General features: G+C 38.6%; 5 protein-coding genes across 8 annotated transcripts in view; 1 reads left to right on the top strand and 4 right to left on the bottom strand.

Moving 5' to 3' along the window:
* LOC104734503 (probable pectinesterase/pectinesterase inhibitor 47) overlaps positions 1-967 on the bottom strand; it is a 4,163-nt gene extending 3,196 nt beyond the window's left edge. The window contains exon 1 of the mRNA XM_010454096.2: positions 83-967. Within this exon, the coding sequence (XP_010452398.1) occupies positions 83-904 (822 nt within the window). The 5' untranslated portion in view covers positions 905-967. The remainder of the gene's footprint in view (positions 1-82) is intronic.
* On the bottom strand, positions 2,210-5,138 carry LOC104734504 (type I inositol polyphosphate 5-phosphatase 10-like). 3 transcript variants are annotated; one of them, XM_010454097.2, is made up of 8 exons: positions 4,688-5,138; positions 4,471-4,564; positions 4,233-4,337; positions 3,570-4,149; positions 3,284-3,477; positions 3,032-3,140; positions 2,785-2,936; positions 2,210-2,689 (listed from the first exon to the last, which is right to left on the bottom strand). In XM_010454097.2, the coding sequence occupies exons 1-8, from the start codon at positions 4,713-4,715 to the stop codon at positions 2,539-2,541; spliced, it is 1,413 nt and encodes a 470-aa protein (XP_010452399.1). In that variant the 5' UTR covers positions 4,716-5,138; the 3' UTR covers positions 2,210-2,538. The 3 variants fall into 3 exon arrangements, with proteins under 3 accessions (XP_010452399.1, XP_010452402.1, XP_010452401.1); XM_010454100.1 differs by having other exon boundaries at positions 4,889-5,137; XM_010454099.1 differs by having other exon boundaries at positions 4,745-5,137.
* LOC104734505 (protein SAD1/UNC-84 domain protein 1) lies at positions 5,660-8,170 on the bottom strand. Its single transcript, XM_010454101.1, has 2 exons — positions 6,854-8,170; positions 5,660-6,209 (listed from the first exon to the last, which is right to left on the bottom strand). Exons 1-2 carry the CDS (start codon positions 7,940-7,942, stop codon positions 5,883-5,885), a joined length of 1,416 nt encoding a protein of 471 aa, XP_010452403.1. The 5' UTR covers positions 7,943-8,170; the 3' UTR covers positions 5,660-5,882.
* Positions 8,307-10,656, bottom strand: LOC104734506 (translocase of chloroplast 34, chloroplastic). Of its 2 annotated transcripts, none has more exons than XM_010454103.2 (8): positions 10,511-10,656; positions 9,877-9,995; positions 9,667-9,774; positions 9,449-9,573; positions 9,078-9,345; positions 8,925-8,993; positions 8,670-8,831; positions 8,307-8,571 (listed from the first exon to the last, which is right to left on the bottom strand). In XM_010454103.2, the coding sequence occupies exons 2-8, from the start codon at positions 9,976-9,978 to the stop codon at positions 8,461-8,463; spliced, it is 945 nt and encodes a 314-aa protein (XP_010452405.1). In that variant the 5' UTR covers positions 9,979-9,995; positions 10,511-10,656; the 3' UTR covers positions 8,307-8,460. The 2 variants fall into 2 exon arrangements, with proteins under 2 accessions (XP_010452405.1, XP_010452404.1); XM_010454102.2 differs by having other exon boundaries at positions 9,877-10,001.
* Positions 10,843-14,365, top strand: LOC104734507 (coatomer subunit delta). The gene is made up of 12 exons (XM_010454104.2): positions 10,843-10,954; positions 11,359-11,416; positions 11,545-11,584; positions 11,683-11,906; positions 12,107-12,349; positions 12,428-12,596; positions 12,734-13,032; positions 13,163-13,355; positions 13,444-13,597; positions 13,714-13,776; positions 13,866-13,962; positions 14,076-14,365. The coding sequence occupies exons 2-12, from the start codon at positions 11,414-11,416 to the stop codon at positions 14,169-14,171; spliced, it is 1,581 nt and encodes a 526-aa protein (XP_010452406.1). The 5' UTR covers positions 10,843-10,954; positions 11,359-11,413; the 3' UTR covers positions 14,172-14,365.

A 14,485-nucleotide genomic window follows, 5' to 3' on the forward strand; every position in this document is an offset into this window, starting at 1 on the left:
TTTTTTTTTTTTCATGTCCTAGTTTTTAAGTTACTTATAAACATACGAAGACAAAACAAGAAGTAAAGTTTAACGAAATTACCTTAATCAAAGTCTCGAGCGGTTCACGAACTGCATTGTTACCACCACCAAAGATTTTCCCCTTGGACCCTTTATACCTCTTCAAATTACGGTTAAGCGCGTGACTCACAAGCCCCAACGACACACTATAGAGCCGCGTGAGATTCCCCAACGGCGTTCCAATCGCCGCCGCAAACCCACTCTTAGCATCCACAAGACCGTCGAGGCACGTTTCCTGGTTAGTCACGACACCACCGAGAAGGCTCGTGACACGATCAACGAGCGCTGCTGTCATCACCTCCGCCGCTTTCAGCTCTTCCGAAACCGTCTCAAGGTAATCAACGCTAAGCTGTGCTAGCTCCCCGCAATCAGCCACCGCACTTACTTCTTCAGCCGTAGACGCGCCGGGATCATCCTTCACGCGTTCGGAAAAGCGGTTGATGACTTTGGAGAGGCGACGAGCTTGTTTGAGGCATTGCTTCATTGTGAACTTTCCGTAGTTGTAAGGATCAGACGGTGAGGATTTAAAGGCTGAGAGGATCGTGCGGCAGAGCTTCGGGTACGGAGTGGATTTGCAAGCGATGTTTGGCGACTGTGACGGAGCCGGTCTTGGAGGCTGTGTTGGAGTTTGTGAAGGAGACTGTGTTGGAGTTTGTGACGGAGGCTGTGTTGGAGGTTCTGACGGAGGCTGTATTGGTGGTTCTGACGGAGGCTGTATTGGTGGCTGTGACGGAGGTTGTGTTGGAGGCTGTGACGGAGGCTGTGTCGGTGAGACTAGCAAAGTCCATGACAGACAGAGAAGAGCCAAGAACAAGAGAGATGAAGAGAAGTGTTGAGTTTGCATCTTTTTTTTTTCTTTTTTCTTTTAAGTGTTTTGTGTCCTTCTTTGTTATCTACTAAGAGCTTGTCCTATTTCATGTATGCATGGTAAGGGAGATATATAGGTATATGCATAAACATTTATAATGCATCATGGCTTGAGAGAGAAACTTATGAATAATGTAATGCATGTTGCCTTGTTTAGGAATTATTAGTCAGAGAAAATATTATACACAAATTTTATACATAAAACTATATAAGGGCCACGTATATATATATATATATATATATATATCATTTCATTTTGATCAAATAATAGAAAATGTTAGATGCATTTCTTAATAAGTTACCGTAATAAGATCCAATGGAGTGCACCAGGTGGTCGAGTCGTACATTGACCAAAAAATATGGATATTAATATATGACATAGTTCAAATTTCGATATAGGATGGTGATTATTTTAATGACTCTAGAGTCGAACCTACGTTCATTGCAACTTTATAGTTTAGAGCGAGTTTTTTCAAAAAAATATGAGTTTAATTTTTAGCTAGTTTACAGAAAGATTGTACAACATATATCAATGTTTACCCATAAATCGTCGTATATAACAATATAAACATTAGCAAACTAAGGCTAAACAAAGACAAAATTATTCAACTATTTTTAAGATTGTAACATATCCTCTTCCTAAACAGTTAAAGTTCACAATCACTTTTTCTAATCCTATTTTGGATCAGAATATCAGATACATATATAATTTGGCTATAAATTAGGTGAATCCGTGATTTTTGATTAAACTAACAAAAATCGAAACCAATGATAATGTCTGTAATTCACAAACCAAATACGTAATGATTAATTAGAATGAAGTTAAAAAATGAATACATGTGAGGTGTTGCGGAACTTTGGGGGCGAAGGCAATACCCGTTTGTAAGTTTTTTTTTTGAAATCGTTAAATCATCACTTTGTTTGTTACACTTACAAGTTAGGCTCCAGTTAAGTAGAGACTCTTTCCTAACGTTGGTTGAATGCCAAGACTGATTTTATATTTTAGGTAAAAAAAGCAACGTGAAAATTCAAATTGCCTCAATAGGTAGATAGAATATATATATCTAAAATTTTAAACAACCGAAATTAAAGATACGATTGTTTGATATCTTGTGGATTTGTAATGTAATCTACGACTAATACTCAATCTTAAAATATAAGTCAAAGGGTAATACACACCCAATCATGGGATATACAATCAATATGCACATAACCTTAATTAGTTGCTTTGAAAAAAAAAATCAAACGTTACATATTCGAATCATAATATAGAGCATATGCATTTGTAAGGAATAATTCGTATATTACCAAAATACAACATTTCTTAGTTGGCAAATTTGTCAAAACAAATTTAAGAGCTGTATGATTTTTGTAATGTTGGCAATGGCAACTTAGCATTGTCACACAAACCGGAAGACTTGCCGAGTTTTTTGGTTTGGTCGGCCAATATTACCACCACCACCAACCATAACGAAAAAAAAATAGGTCTCGTACGTGTTCACCTTTTTCACAACATAACGTAAATATAAATACTCTCGGGGATTCCAAAGGTCCGCTAGTGGCCGTATCGTAATAATATCTACCAAGAGGGCTTTACGCCTTTTCAATAAATCATTGTCTTCTAGTTCCGGTTTTACCCTCGCAAACCTCTACGTCGACGACGAACACGGAGCAGACCGGCCGGTGATCGGAGAAACGTGACTCGCCGCGCACGTACGATAGCTGTCTGATTCCATCACCGTGCCAAAGAATCCTATCGCACCTGACGTAAAAAAAAACGAGATAATCCGGTTCATCTTAACCGACCCAAAACCAATCGAAATCAAAATCATAAATTTTATCTGGTTAACTATATACCAGGCCGGAGTTCTTCGCTTGTTCTTCTTCTCTTTAGTAGTGTCTCCTGCGTAAGCATCTGAGTTATAAGAATACTTATAAGTTGGTGCGAAGAAGATTTTGCCTTCGTGCCATCCTTTGAACACTCGTCCTGCGTCTCTTTCGATCTTGAGCTGTAATTAGTTTCACAACCAATAAACCGGTTTAGCCTTTTTTTTTAGATTGATTATTTTTTATTTCTTGAGGGGAAAGGAACCGATTGTGAAACCTGATCTTTGTTGAGAAGAGCGTCCCAAGCGTTTCTATCCAAGAGGGTCTTTGTTTCTGAGTAACTCAATGCTATTCTGTAGTTCAAATCTCCAAGCCAGATGACCCGACTGAAGAGTCAAATGCGATAAGAAAACCAAAGATTAGCAAAGACAGAGGATACGGTCAGTTTAAGAACATCAGACGTGAGATGAGACCTATGGTAACTAAGCCAATGATTAACAAATATGAGTTCCAAGTTCTTGAATCTTACTCGTGCTTAGTGATTCGATCAGGGACACGGGTAAAAGATGTTCTGCAGATTCTAGGGAAAGTTGTGTTCTTTAGAATCTCGATCACATCTGAGTTTCTGCGACGTTCGTCTCCTTCTCTCTCACCAGAAGCTAGATGACTGCAGATAAAGCAAAAGCTCGTCTTGTATAGCTGCAAACTCACAGCTATGCATCCCTATGATGAATACATAAAGAGAATATTAATTAGAAGCAGAGCCTTTTCTTCTTGTTTTGTTTTTGAAGTGAAAGAGTGGTAAAGTACTGTACCTTGTTTCCTAAGCAACCCATGATTCCCCGGGTGACGCAGGAGATTCTGAGATGAGAAACGTGTTGAATAAGTTCCTTTCTCATCCACACAGTGAGGAATATTCCCACCATTTGCTTTGATGCCACTAAGCCATACTTCATCATCATCATCTGGTTGCTTACAAGAGAAACAACTGTTCCTACTCCTCCTTCTTCATCCTCCTCTTCATCATCATCGTCGTCATCATCATCTTCGTCATCAGATAGTACACCAGTTTGGTTAACTAGACCTTCAGGACATCTGAAACAAGATTCTCTCCCGTATTTTCTTACAATCTCTTCAGAGAAAGTGCTGCAGTTACAGATCTTAAGCTTTCTCCTGCAATCTGTTCTGAAACTCTCACTGATCTTCTTCAAAGAAGGTTTCGCAAAGAACATCGATCCAGCCCCAAAAGATGGAGTTTTTGGGCCAAGTCTTCCTCCAGAAGATGATGATGATTTGTTCAACGATTGATTGATCATAGCTAACCACTTAGCAGCAGGCTCGTTGTCTCCAAGAACAAGAACATTTCCAGCATTCAGTGGAACAATCTCCTGAAAACTATGAGAGAAAAAAGATTAAATTGTTAACCACCAAAACATAGATCGATGAAGTACTCAAGAGAATTAGAAATGTGTTTGTACCCTAAAACGTATATATCAAATTCGCTGTGGACGTGAAGCAAAGCATCGAGATTAAGACCAGAGTGTGGTGATTTTCCTCCCACGTTCCATGTCGCCACAAAGACTCTTCATAAATTTACAAAACCCAAACATTATAAGTAAAAACAGAGTATCTCTGTTTCGAAGGATAACAAATTATCACAGAACAAGTTAAGAATCTATCCAAAGGAATAAAATTACCACAGATTTATGTATATACCTTAAGGACTGGTGTTTCTGAGCCTGATTGGGCATTGAAGATCTGAAATTGCTTGAAGCTAACAGAGATTCAACTACTATCTCGGATTGAGACTCTGAAAAAGTCAAAAACAGAGCCAAAAAATAGCTGCAAAATATGAGACAGAGATGACAAAAGTCTGAACAGATAGATAGAGATAGACACAAACATGTAAATATATATACACAGAGGGGCATACTATTAAATATATAGAGTGGATCCGACATGTTTTGTTCTAAGAGTTAAAGCCACTTTCTTTTAGATGGTTCTCGTGGAATGAGAGAGAGAATTCAAGAGCTTTCTTCCTCAGGTTTTGGTCTTCGAACACTAAAGAATTATCAAACTATAGCACAAGGAAGCATTCAAATGCAAAGGGAGCTTTTTTTAATTGTTTTTTTACTTTGATCTTATGCAATGCTTCGGTCTTCACTTGGTTTTTTCTTATATTTTATATTCTTGAAAAGAAGAGATCTTTATCAGCTTAGGAAGCAAAGATAAGAAAGAATTAAAATAAGTTAAAGAATATATTCTGAAATCAAGAACACTGTTCCCTTCATTTGATACTTAGATGCCCCTGTTGTTCCTTTGCTTTTTCCTTATACAAATCTTCTTCTTCTCTCTTTTCATCTTTTTTGTTCTTTCTATTATGTGGTGTATAGACCTTGGATTACATTATCCTATATAAATCTATGATGCGTCCCTTTGACCGAACTTTGATTACTTCAATTAGAAAGTAACGTTTTTGGTGCACACGTAGATATGCGTGTGGTATATGTATGTAGGGCCTAGAAGAACTCTCCAATAAAATCCACTTTAGTTTAGCATAATTTTGGTTTTACAATAAAATCCACTTTAGTTTAGCATAATTTTGGTTTTACAATAAAATCCACTTTAGTTTAGCATAATTTTGGTTTTACAATAAAATGAATTTCTAATTTGACGATTTCTGTTAAAAAAATAATATTATTCGGTCATTTTTATTTAGGACTTTTGTTATCATTTTCCATTTTTTAGGATGGTTGAGAGATAAAAATGTGAGTTAATTGAAGATGATATTGATGGTGTATATTCTACATGAACAAAACAAAGTTGGAGTTATTCACTTATGAAGAAAATGTTATTGTCATATCGAGTCTAGAAGATAGGTAAGATGCGTTTTAAAGATTAAAAATAATAATTGGATTTCTTGTCACTATTGTCCAATTCATAAAATTTTATGTAGTCTGCAACCAAAATAAACCAAAAGGTGAACACAAAGAGGAATCAAATCAAACAACTCTCTACTAGTAGTCTAATCACAGAATCTGATGCTTTCTTTCTTTTTTTTCTTTCTAAAACATAAGCAACAAAAGATATGTGGATGAAGAAATGTTACAAAACAGAAGAGGTTCTTTTTATTCACTTGCATGTGAAGAGTCCTGATCAAGACTGGTTTCTACAACAGAGACTGGGTCTGGTGCACTCCCATGAACCCTGAACCGGTAGATGCAAGTGTGCGAGTCGCTTCCGTGGTTGGAGGTGAAGTCTAGCCTGACAGTATCTACAAGACCAGAGTATGATGAGTCTAAGATGTTGAATGTCTGTGCATTCGACCTGTCTAGGTCGTAAGTGAACTCTGTTAAAAGTTGTATCTTCTCTTCCTCAACTGAAGATTCCTGTCCTTGCAGCCATCCTGATACTCGGCAATCTTTTGGAGCGCTTGATCTGTCGTAAGCTACACTCTGTTCATTTTCACAATGCATGAATCCATCAGGTCAGTGTATATATAATCCCAAAAATTAGACACAACCATGATCACATATTGAAATCTAAGCAGTAAAAACATTCAGTATTGAACTTCTATGATTATCTTCCTTATACCATTTCACTCTGTTATTGTCAGAGAAATAATCACAAACTACAAACAGCCAAGTCCCAGTAATTGTAAACAAAAACAGAAGATTACAAAAACCTTCAAAAGATCCATGTATGCATACTATTGAACTCTTTATAACAAAGGTTTGAGATCCTTTGATAGAATGGCACTATATAATGAATATCGAGAAAAGAATGCAAGAAAAACAGGCAAAAGGTCTTAAAGAAACTCTCAAAGGCAAGTGGCACACAAAATATTGGCGAAGTATGACAAGAAGAAACTTATTTAGTAACCATAGTCCAACTCAGTGGATCTATTGCAGCTACCGGTCTAAACTAAACCTCAAGTGTAAACCAGACAAAAAAAAATACAGTCAGTTTTTTTACCAGGCATCTCAATATGAAACCATTCTACACACACTCATGTATGTGAGCTAATGAAGGTCGTAAGAGCACACAAGAAGAAAACTGATACTAAGACAAAAATATTTTGCAGTGCAAGTATCATTACCTTAGCTACATGCTCCAATGTGAAAGCCTCTGGTACGATTGGTCCTCTCAGCCTGATTTGCACAAAGCCATTGCTACCTTTTAGAGCAAAACACTGACCAGGCTCCCCAAAACTCGGAGACAACATCTTAACAGAATTGGTATGAGCACGTCTCATGCTTGTGGCAAACCAACTACTCGCTTTTCCAACAAGATACGGATCTGAATGCTGCATCACAAAAGCACCACCAGAGGCAACCGCATAGTCTACTCGGCCAAGGCCATCTGCAGCATGTTTTTCAATCTCTTTCTCCATGATATCACGAGCATAAGCCCTCAATTCATCAATGCTAACATCACTAAAAGAAGAATCATCGACATTACCCTTCTTCAGTTCCTCATAAATCCTCAGTAACTCATCTTTAGACACCCAAGGTTTAGCATTTACTTCATCTACTGACTTCTCTAGTGACTCGGTTCTAGATTCTATCTTCTTCAACTCACTCTGAAACGCAGAAGCTTTCCTCTCGATTTCTTGCTTCAGGGCTTTGGCTTCCCTCTCCATCTTCTTATCAAGTAATTCAACTTGAACCTGCATCGTACTCGTTGTGGCCTTTACAAGAGCATCTACTTCAGCAATTCGGCTATCCAATCCCGAAAACGCCATCTCCGTTTCAAAAGAAGAAATCGGATAGGACGGAGACGAAGCCTTGAGAATCATCTTCCTCGCCAACTGAATCAACCCAACGATAATCAAAAGCGCACCAAGCTGCTTCGCAAATATCCTCACCACTCTCTTCCATCCCAATTTCTCAGGCTTAGGAGTCGCAACCTTCCGCGTCCGGCGCTGCGTGGTTGTGGTATTAGTCCCCGTCGCGGCGGAACCAGACCTCCTCGTCACAGGACCCAAATCTTGGCCGTGGGATCGATCAAGGGTAGCCTCACCGCGGCTCAGATCTCTGCTCGTACCACCGGCTTCGCCAACACCACCGTTCGCAAGCGATTCGCTTTGCGGGTAATCAAAGTTCGATTTCTTCTCTCCGGAAAGAATCGCCGTCCGTCTAGTCGCCGTCGCCGTGTTAGCGGTGATCGACACCGTCGATGCCGACATTTGATCTGGTTTGACTACACAATCGCACCCCAAATCTTTTCGACAAATATCGAAATCAAAAACCCTAGTTTCGTTTCACTACAGAGTTGGCAAAATTCGAAAACTTTGCTAGAAATTGAGGAAGACTTTGGAAAAAATTCGAAATCTTTTTTGACAATTGCTCTCTGCAAATATCTCAATTTCAAAAACTCTGAACCGTCTTCTCCGTTTGCCCAATTCTTCTTTTTTTTAACGTCGTTCCTCTCTAATAAAATATTTAGTTTTTTTTTACTTTTTCAATATTTTCAAAAATAACTGCAGCGGTTACTCAACTCATTAATTATGGAATTATCACTAAGAAGCTCTTTAGTTACGATTTACGAGGTTGGAGAAGATAATTAAGATAAGAAAACTTCCCGACAGTTAAGATCTGTGATCCACATATTCTCAAGTTATCTCACAATTTTTTAAACTACAGAACAAATCTCTCTCAAGAGTCATCAAGATAAACAAACAAACCAAACAAAACTCGTGTCAATTCAAGACCTTCGACTTGCTAAACCGGAGTCTCGCAGCTCCCATGCCGGTTTCCTCTCTCTAGTAACATCGAACTTGATTGCTCTAACCAATGGTTTCATCACCAACAAGTACTGCAATTCAAAACATGATTCATAATAAAAAGATGTTATAGTCAAGTCCCTTAAGACGTTATTCTGTGTTGTTTGCTGAATGGTTGAGAGGCGCTTACTTGGAATGCAAAGATTAAAGGGATCAGTCGTTTTCCTCTTTCGTTTGGGTTTGGCCCTTCGACCAGTTTCTTGTCAACGTGAATCGCCTTGTTGCCATTAAAAGAGATCTCTGTCATTGTGCTGACCAGATTGGGAATCCAAGAAGTACCGTCTGGAAGAATCTGTCACACGTTTGGAAAATTCGAGTTCAACATTGGTCCAACTACAACATGAAAGCAACAGATAACATGGAAAAAAAAAATCCATCAACTCACCTTTTCATCGCTTTCATTCTTATGGCATCTTCCACTGTTCTCAACAAGAATGACAGGAATAGATGAACCCTACAATAAAACATTCAGATGTTAATGAATATACTACTAACCTGTTTGAGGATGTAATGTACAAAAAGAAGGATCTCGCAATACCTGCAGCATATCCTGTTTCTTCAGTTGAGCGCCTGTACGGATAACTTTAAGAAGAGCATCGGATCTTCTGGAGACAAAGAGGTCATAATTTAACCCGTCCGGTGGAGAGAACTGAGCATGTGTGAGAACAAGAGCAGACTTCTTCCATATCTCTTTACCAAATGCATCGGTTATAGCACTAACAACTTGCCTATCCAAGTCATCCACCCGGTATACATCCAAACGGTCTACGTATAATAGCACATCTATAGTCATGTTGAGGAGAAATCTGTTCAAATTCAACACCCAACGAATCCAAATTAATATACATGACACAAATGTGCCCCAAATTAAGAGATAAACTTCTTAAACCTGGAAACAGTTCAACATACCGTTTGATAATGTTGATGGCTTGATCATTCACATATCCTCCCTCAATAAGACCAGGACTATCAATGATATTTAATGTAAATCCTGACCTTGAGCGAGATACCAAGGTCGGCCTCAGTCCTTCAGACTATAAAAAAGGGAAGCCACACACTATATATGAGCAAATATACAACAAAGTTAGGCAGTAGAAAAGCCATGAGAAGAGCATTAAAATTGGCACCTGGAAAGTACTAACTGCAGCAGCTTTCTCGCCTATAACTGAATTCACAGTTGATGACTTTCCAACACCGCCTTTCCCCATCACAAGGACTGTTAGCGAGCTCACATCCTACGCCAGTTTTTGTGTCAAACACATTAGAAACTAAGAACCAGAGAGACATGAAACAATAAGCAAAAAGAAAGCAGATGAAGCTAGAAACAAGAAAGGAACCTCTTCTTTATACTTCCCAAGAATCTCGAGCAATCTAGATTGAGTAGCAGGTGGGAACTGCTGGATACCGACCCATTCACGAGACATTTGCAAAGCTGCCATGGACACAAATCCTAGTCCTAACACTTCAAGGAAAGCCAAAAAAGGATTATCAAAGAGAAGACTAAATTCATCTGCTAAAAATCAAAAAGACCAAAGAACAAATTTTTGATAACCAAAGAAGAAAAATGCGTAATCGCCAATAGAAGCAAAGTTGTCTAATTCCACTATCTGAATAAATCCTATGACTTTATATCATATCAAGTAAAGTTTCCGAAGTACTCAAAAAGAAGAGAACTTTTTTAACAACAACAAAAACCCCTTAAAACTTAAAATCTTGATTCGTTGTTGTCTCCATCAGTTGCTTTTTCCAGATCTTTATATGAAAATAATCTCATTGCTTTAGAAACGAACACGGTGTAACTGAGCATACAAAGAACTAATAACTTGAGCAGTAAACTAATCAAGTATCTAGAGATAATCAGAATCCTAAATTCTCAACTGAGTCAAAACCCCCAAAAAATTAAATGAGGATACTTCTACGTGAGTGAACAAAGTGAAAGAAACAGAGAGAGAGAAAGAGAGAGTAACCTACCTGAGCTTGAGCTATCAGTGGCGGATATTCGTCGCCGGATTCGCTTACCTCGTATCAAATTAAAACCCTAGAAATTGAAATTGACTTTTTTTTGAAGATGATTGATTGCTACAAATCTCTCAGTACAGACTACAGAGTAAAGTACGTCCCTTTCACGTTTCAACCGGACTTAAACCGAATATAATTGTTCTCGGGCCAACTTCCCACTTATTCCGTTTCAGCCGGAGTAAACCGAATATCAATTTATGGATACGATGGGCTTGAAAAGCCCAATAACGAACTAAACTTGTCCTCGTTTTGTGGATCGTCTTCTCTAACACACACACACACACACACAAGATTTATTTAGTCTCAGACTCGTTTCGTCTTTACTTTTTTTTTTACTCAGGCGAGCTTTGTGAAGAAGAAGAATCTGGTGATTTCATCGCCTTCGATCACTCCCTGGTACCGTCTTGTTCTCTCTCGTTGTTTTGATTAGTATCAGTGTTCCTTGTAGCTGCATTTCTGTGGATCTCCATTGTTCTTCTAGATTTCGCGATCCTGTTTCCTGAATTTTTGATCCGTTTGTGTTGATTTCGATTCTTCACTTCTGATTTCTCGATTCTGTGCCTCTGATGCTCTTAGATCCGTTGGATCTGTGGGATTTCATCTGAATTGTTGTTTATATTTTTGATTCGCTAGCCAGTCGAGTTTCGTTTGGATTTTGTGTATTTTGTTCGCTACCAGATGCGAGATCTCTTTCCCTTGTTACGTTATTTTTGATCTTGTAGGATCAAATCTCGTTTGTTTCTTCTGATCTCGCTCTAATTTGGACTCACTCTACCGTTTGGTTTGTCTTTGTATTTCAGATTCACATTGCCTTTCTTGTAGCCGCTGAGATTGTAACCCGAAACGCAAATCAAAATGGTATTAAGTTCTATTCTATGATTTGTTTATTTCTGTTTTTAATTTGGTTTTAAACTTTGGTGTGTGATGATTTATTCTGGTCTGATTATTGTCACCGTTGCTTAAGTTGTAACATGTGGTTTATATAGGTCGTGCTTGCTGCTGCCATTGTGGTTAAGTCTGGGAAAGGTGAATTCTTTGTTCTATCTTTTACTTTGTGTTCGAATTCTCGTTTTGTTCAATATTTTTTTTTGTGGCGTTTTCTCTAACTTTGTTCTTTTATATAGTGCTTGTTTCCAGACAATATGTGGATATGTCCCGTATCAGGATTGAAGGTCTACTTGCAGCTTTTCCTAAGCTGGTTGGAATGGGAAAGCAGCATACCTATATCGAGACAGAGAATGTGCGATATGTATATCAGCCTATTGAATCTCTGTTCCTGCTTCTTGTTACAACTAAGCAGAGTAACATTCTTGAAGATCTGGCCACTCTCACATTGCTCTCCAAACTTGTATGCTTCTTTCTTCTTTTACTTTGACTTCTGCTACTTTATCTGAGGAGTTTGTTTCCTTTAGACTGTCTCCTGCTGTTAGCACCTTATCCTCGTGGAAGCCTGGCAGTTCTTATGAGGGAGAGCTGAATTTTTTTTCCAAAAAGGTTTTCCTACAGACAAAGCCTTGACATGCTGTTTGATCATTTGACTGTTTCTAGGTACCTGAGTATTCCATGTCTTTAGATGAAGAAGGGATTCTCAGGGCTGCTTTTGAGCTGATATTTGCGTTTGATGAAGTCATATCTCTTGGGCACAAGGAAAGTGTGACAGTTGCCCAGGTGAAGCAGTATTGTGAAATGGAAAGTCATGAGGAGAAGTTACATAAGCTGGTAATGCAGAACAAGATCAATGACACTAAAGACGTGATGAAGCGTAAGGCCAATGAGATTGACAAAAGCAAGGTACATGACAGGACTGCACCCTGCTCTTTTATGCTATTTTTCTGTAACACTTATTAATATCTCTTACGTAATTCCCAGATTGAAAAGAATAAGCCAGGATTTTCGTCCATGAGTTCAATGGGATCTGGAAGACTTGAAAGTAGTTTCAATGACTTGAGCATATCCAGTGGTGGTGGCGGTGGTTTTGGAAGTGGTTCTGGGTTTGGCATGATTTCAGATGTTGAGCCTATCAATACTAAACCGAAAGGTTAGTGTGTTTTAACTAGGTTGATCTTTCACAGATGTCCCATCTATGGTTACTTAGGCGCCTCTATCGATTTACTTAATTTCGATAACAAAAACTCTTTGCTTCAAAATTCTTATCCATCGTGCTTAACTTAACAGATCGATCACGGTCTTCTGTTACTGCTCCTCCTAAGAGTTCTGGCATGAAACTTGGCAAGTCTGGCAAGAACCAGTTAATGGAGTCCCTCAAAGCAGAAGGTGAAGACATCATTGAAGATGTTAAGCCTACTAGCCAATCCCGAGCGTCTGCCCCACCTCCAACTGATCCTTTCACTTTGACTGTCGAAGAGAAGCTCAATGTTACATTGAGACGAGATGGTGGAGTCAGTAGCTTTGATATGCAGGGAACCTTGTCACTTCAAATTCTTAACCAAGAAGATGGATTTGTCCAAGTCCAGGTACTCCAATGTTCTTTCTTAACTATTTGCAAAAGTTTACCAGGCCTTTTACAGTTTTCTTGAATACATCATCACACATTATCATATTTTATCTTTGTAAGAACCTATCAATGTTTTACTTTGTCTGCAGATTGAAACCGGTGGAAATCCCGAAATTCTTTTCAAGACTCATCCCAACATCAACCGAGATATGTTTAATAATGAGAATATTCTAGGGCTGAAGAGACCTGATCAGCCATTTCCCACTGGTCAAGGTGGAGATGGAGTTGGTCTTCTCAGGTGGAGAATGCAAAGAGCAGAAGAGTCAATGGTGCCACTTACAAGTAAGGCTTTGGAGTCTATCGTGTCTGTTTTTGACAGGTTTACATGTTTATGTTTGTCCCATTCATGCAAATCTTTTGTCTGGTGCAGTCAACTGCTGGCCTTCAGTCTCTGGAAACGAGACATATGTCAGCCTGGAGTATGAAGCCTCAGCCATGTTTGATCTGACTAATGTCATCATCTCCGTACCACTTCCTGCTCTAAGAGATGCACCAAGCGTTAGACAATGCGATGGGGACTGGAGGTTTGAAACATAAATTGACCTTTACACTCTGGTTTATCTCTTTATTTGTTCTGAAACTTATAATTGTCTTCCTATCCACTCTTAAGAACTAACCGTATCTTTGTAAATACTATCAGATACGACCCAAGAAATTCTGTTCTGGAATGGTCTATACTTCTCATCGACGACTCCAACCGCGGGTAAACTAATGATGATGTCATCATCTGCTTAAAAACTGCTTTGGAGTTTTATTTGTCATGTGAATGAATACATGAAAATTTTGTTGCAGTGGGTCAATGGAGTTTGTCGTGCCACCAGCGGATTCATCGGCCTTCTTCCCCATCTCTGTTCAGTTTGCAGCCACTAGTACTTACAGTGGCTTAAAGGTATGAATCTTGGTCTTCTGAAAAAACCCAAGTTCCATATTTTGGTTTATCCGAGAATTGAGGCTTGTTGTGTTGGATTACAAATGAGATGGCATGTTCATAATGGTGTGCAGGTGACTGGAATGATTCCTCTGAGAGGTGGTGGTGGTGCGACTCCAAGGTTTGTGCAGAGGACGCAGCTGATTGCACAGAATTACCAAGTCGTATGAGAAGCTCTTTGAGTTTGTCCTTTTGGAGCCTCTGTTATTTTTAATTGCTTCTATACTATCTGGTCTTTGGGTTTGTCTCTCGTATTTGTATGCCAAAAATTGAATCTTAATGTTCCGGGATTTTGCTAGTTTCTTTATCAACTTACTACTACTAAGACATTATACATATTCATAACTTTTGTTTTTGCCTACTTCTTTCTCAATTGTAAGGATGATACGCTACCAATACAATCTCGCCTTTTTTTTTTTTACTTATTTTACTGGTAACCAAAGAATAAGAATTCATAGCCATTGCATTTTTGAATCATAAAACA

The sequence above is a fragment of the Camelina sativa genome, chromosome 13, assembly GCF_000633955.1.
Source record: "Camelina sativa cultivar DH55 chromosome 13, Cs, whole genome shotgun sequence".
Taxonomy (NCBI): Eukaryota; Viridiplantae; Streptophyta; class Magnoliopsida; order Brassicales; family Brassicaceae; genus Camelina; species Camelina sativa.